Here is a 5,371-nt window from a genome sequence, read left to right on the forward strand (position 1 = left end):
ATCTGAAGAGGTTTGATGTGAAGTTTGAAGACGAAGACAAGGCGTTGATCAAGGGTGGAACTAGGATTTTTGGATTGGGGGGACAGACTTATAGAATACATAAATATATAGATATATATAGTCTTTCTTTATAGGTGTGTATTTATGCTAAATAAAAACTGAGAACTCTTAAATTTAATTTCATATTAAATTGTACGACATTGCAAAAGTTGCATGTCTATAGAATCATCGGAGAAAGATCAAGAGAACTTTCTTTTGCTATAGACATGTAAAAAAAAAAAGAACATAGTTTCTCCTTCAAATTATGCTCGACGACGATCGCTAATAGAATAAAATTCATCCATTATCATCTCTAAAGTGAAATTCTTAGCAATTTCTTTCTCAATATAAACTATCAAATGGTCTACAAGAAACTCATCTTTCATTCTAGTACGCAATCTAGTCTTTATAAGTTTCATGGCAGAAAAAGCTCGTTCTGTAGTCGCAGTAGAAATAGGGAGAGTCAACACTAGGCGAACCAATCTGTCAATCAAAGGATAGATCTTTGATTTTTCTGAAACTGCCAATCCTCTGCATAACTCAGATAATGTAGACATATTTTGAAAATCTTGATGCTTTGGCACATCAAGCTTATAATGCTGCAACTGAAATTTCAAACAAATTTTTCCTTGCTCGGTGAAATCTCGAGGATAAAACTTCTCAGCTAACTTACATATATCATCAATCTTAAATGATTTGTATGCATCTTTAGGGCTTAAAGCGACGCTAAGAATGAGGAGTTCCACAGCTTGCTCATTAAATCTATTTTTCAATTCTTGTAACTGGAAGTCTATTGCAGCAGTAAATATATCAGCTCTAAAATGATGCTCCATTGTTCTCGAAGACCCTTCATCTTGACGACGAGATCTACCTCGAGCTCTAGTGTAATGAGCATTCATATCAAGAATATCAATATCACTTTCTTCACAAAATGATTTAGCAATAGCAAGCAAAGGCTCCCACCCATCATCTCTCATCTTTTGAAAGAGTGATTGTGTAGTTAAAACTTGACTCATGGCATTTAAAATGTCTAGTGACTTTTGTTGCAAAGTTTGGCAAAGCATATTGTGAGTCCCATAATTTATTTCATCAAATGCAATATCAAAATAAATTCAAATGATGTTAATATCATGTAAGCAACTTCAGCATCACCATGTTGAGAATAATTAGCTCCCTCATTTGAGATCTTGTTGATAACTGAACAAGTTGCACCAAACATTCTTATCATGTTACAAACAGATTGATAATGAGATGACCATCAAGTATCTCCAGGTCGTTGCGAAGTGCCAATTTGGTTTACCCCCCTTCCAATCTCAATTGCATTAGAAGCAACCAAATTTTCAATTTCAACAGCATGAATAGATTGCAAGTCATCATGACATTTAGAAGAACCCCCAACAATATTAATAATTGAAGCCAACTGGATAAAGAATTGATGAATGTGCTTGCCTTCTCTAGATGCTGCAGCTAAAGCTAATTATAGTTTATGAGCCATGCAATGCACATAATATGCATAGGGACAATCCCTAACAAATAAAGCTTGTAACCTATTCCATTCACCATACATATTACTAGCTCCATCATATCCTTGGCCTCGAATATTTTCGATTTGGAGGTTGTAACGAGAAAGAATAACAGATATCTCTTTTTTCAAAGTTGATGCAGAAGTATCTTTAACATGCACAATATGAAAGAATCGCTCCCTAATAAAACCATCTTTATCAACAAACCTCAAAATAATAGCCATTTGCTCCCTTTTTGATTCATCCCAAGCTTCATCAACGAGAATGCAAAATTTGGCATCCCCAATTTCTTTTCTAATCCCATCCCTCACTTTCTTTGCAATGATATGTAGGATTTCCTATTGAATTTTGGGTGATGTATATTTGGCATTTTTTGGAGCATTTTTAGTCCAGCAACATCGTCATTATAGCTTGCTAGGAGCTTTACCAATTCAATGAAGTTACATTGATTTTTTGAGCCAAAGCTTTCATCGTGACCTCTAAAGGGACATGCTTGGAATGCAAGCCATTGAACACTATCTATAGAGGTTTTGAGCCGCAACCGATTATTCTTTGTTTCTTGTAATTTTTGCTTTTCAACTATCTTGTCAATATGCCCTGCTTGATTCATTAGATCCATAGAACATTTCACGGCAATATTATGTGGTGAATTTGGATCTTTCCCCTCGTGTCTCATTAAAGAACTATTCATCCCATCGCTTGCCTTTTTCCAATTGTTAAAACCTTTACCTGTAAATGCATCTGATCCTGGACGACCTGTTGGTTTCTTAGCAAAAATATAGCATTGAAGATAAAATATAGCATCCTTTGATTCTGAATACTCCAACCAGGTTGAGTATGTCTCAAACCAAGAGGCTTGAAATCGGCGACGATTATTACCCGTTCCTGAATATGGATATTCCGAAAGCTTGGGTTGACATGGTTTGGCTCTAATATATGCATGTCGAATGTCATCTTATAAGTTAATAAGAAATTCCCATATTTGCGGACGTAATCCTGGATCACGTAGCAAAAAGGTAGCATTCAATTCTTCAGGTTGAATTCTTGGACATTTGGAGGGACGCTCATCAGTCACTAAAGCCTCGAGATCCGTTGCTAAAGGTCTCTCTAAATGTGTACAAGTACTAACTTCTGATTGACTCGCATCTTTTTTCTTAAAGAATGAATCAAGTGTTTTTGGCTTTCCCATATTTCTCTTAACTTTAAGAAAAATTATGGATCAAGAATTAACCTGAAAATATCTAGAAGTATAAGATTTTTGTTTAGAATTTCATTATATTTCTTATTATCACTAACAAGTGAAGGAATGCCAAATAAATTAATAAATTCAAGCCTATCAAATTAACCCACAAAATCTAACAATGAAAACTAAAATAAAAAAATTGTATAATTTTTCTATATCAAAATACTTATTCGATTCGAAATCTCATGGCATCATAAATATTCAATAGTACAAACTACTAGCAAAATAAACTAATTATGATATCTAGGGTCAAAAAAAAAAAAAAAAAAAAACCTTTCAGCGTGATACCTTGTTCTTGCCTGTGAAATCCTGAAACTGGTTGTGTATTACCACAATGCAACCTAAATTTGTTAAAACCTATTTATCCAAAAAAAATAAAAATAAAAAATTGTTAGAGCCTAATCATATATCACATACTTTTGGCATCTCATTCTCATCCATAGACCATAGTCATGTGACTCAAATCCACTCTTAGCTACCAATTGAATATTATAAGATCATTACAATTTACACTTTATTATAAAACATGTAAGCTGAAAATTCCAATTGAAGGCTAAGCTCAGACAGTAGAAATTTTTTAAGCTCACACAACAATTCCATTTTTCTTTTCTTTTCTTTTCAAGATCACATTCTTTACTGGATGTAGTAATGATCTGCATTTAGCATTCTCCAAGTTGACTATCTTTTGAGTTGCTACCAAAATTCACAAAAATCTAAGGGAAATAAAGGCAGTGACTCACCTACAACAAAATTTTAAAAATAAAATAATAAAATAATAAAAACAACATGTACTCACCAAACAACAACAAAAAAAAAAAAAAAAAAAAAGAAAGAAAAAAGACAAGGACAAAGACAAAACAAAGAAACTTCACGTGATCACTCAGACACTCACCATTACCAAACAACAAAGTGGGTCAAGTGGCATGTCACTCACCATTCACCAACAAGGCAACAATTAGCAAAGAGTCGAAGACAAACTTGAAACTTCCTATTAAAATAAAAAAAATTGCACTAACCTAGTGCTGGCGATAGTGGTGAGGCAGACTTTTGAGTCTTTTGCAGTTTTGTTTATACCTTTAAGCCTTTTCAAATGTTTGAGAGAGAAAATGAGAGTTTTGCATAGGCCAGGCTCAGTGGCTCACAGTCACGCCACTCACTAGTCACCACACACCGACACACGGCTTTGGTCTTTGGGCTTCATGCCTTCACCGCTTCAATTTACCAAAAAATTATATTCAGATTTCAGAGTAGAGATAAAGAGTTGCTGAGTTGCAGTCTTGCAGATATACACTGGCGAAAAAAAATAAACAAGCTTACAACTTACAAGCATCTTCAATCTTCTAACTTCCAAGCTTTAATTTTTTGTCAAATAGATGATGGATCTAAGATTGTAAGAGAGATCCGCAGCTCAATCATAGACTCACAGTGCACACTTCCATTCTAGAGACAGTAGAGTAGTTTTGAAAGGTGAAGAGAGATGAGAGAAGCTGGAAAGGTTGATTGTGTTTTCAAGAGACATGATGTGCTTTTTGTTCTAATGCCAGGCTGCCAGCAGAGGTAAGTTTGATGTGATGCTACACAAAAGCTCAAACTCCAAATCACTTTTAGTTCTGCTAGTTAGAAACGAACTAGAGAAAGACTGTCTAGTCGTTTAGGGGCAAATAGAATGATCCAATTTTAGTTGGGGTGAAATTAAAAAAAAAAAAATTAAAGAGGATAAAAATATTATTTTGGGGGGACGAATTTATAAATTTGGGGGGACAAATTTTTTAATTTGAGAGACAGATTTATAAAATATATATATTTAAAGAAGAATTTCAAAAAATTTGGGGGGACGTTCGTCCGCCCCTGGCGTTGATGCTATTAAATTCACTCACAATTTCTCCTACGTATGTGAATATGGTTACAACTCTAATATGAGGGAAGGAGTCCTTGGAGTTAGATGACGTTATAGGAGCCCTGTTGGCTTTTCATCAAAGGAAGAAAAACATTGATGATAATTCTCAAGGGAAATGGCTAGTTGTAAAGGGTAACTATGAGCGTGGAAGAAGTAGTAACAAGGGTGATTCAAAAGGCAAGAATTCTCGGTTAAAGTCCAGGAGGAGGAAGGACACTAACTGTTATAAGTACGGAAAGAAATGGCACATAAAACAGGACTGTCCAGATTGAAAGAAGAAGAAGGACGACGAGAATGAAGGTTCCTCAAAATCTGCGAATGTAGTGGAAGACAATTCAGACGATGCTGATGGTGACATGCTGTCTGTTACATCTAATTTAGAGCATCCTGTGGATTCTTGGATTCTGGACTCTGCATGTTCGTTTCACGTGACGTCCAACAGAGATTGGTTTGACACCTACAGGTCAATTAATTCTGGTATAGTTACTATGGGTAATAGTGCACATTGCAAAATTACTAGCATAGGTAATATTAGAATTAAAATGTTTGATGGTGTAGTTAGAACGTTCTGTGATGTTAGACATGTACCAAATGTGGAAAAGAATCTAATTTTATTAGGCACCTTAGACTCAAACGGTTATGGTTATAAGTCTGAAGGTGGGTAATGAA

The 5,371-nt window shown here is 34.8% G+C and overlaps 1 protein-coding gene across 1 annotated transcript; it reads right to left on the reverse strand.

Annotated features, from left to right (window-relative positions):
* Positions 1-302: 302 nt before the first annotated feature.
* LOC132178172 (uncharacterized) lies at positions 303-1,016 on the reverse strand. The gene has a single exon (XM_059590624.2). It carries the CDS (start codon positions 1,014-1,016, stop codon positions 303-305), a length of 714 nt encoding a protein of 237 aa, XP_059446607.2.
* Positions 1,017-5,371: the final 4,355 nt, after the last annotated feature.

The sequence above is a fragment of the Corylus avellana genome, chromosome 4, assembly GCF_965113065.1.
Source record: "Corylus avellana chromosome 4, dhCorAvel1.hap1.2, whole genome shotgun sequence".
NCBI classification, from domain to species: domain Eukaryota; kingdom Viridiplantae; phylum Streptophyta; class Magnoliopsida; order Fagales; family Betulaceae; genus Corylus; species Corylus avellana.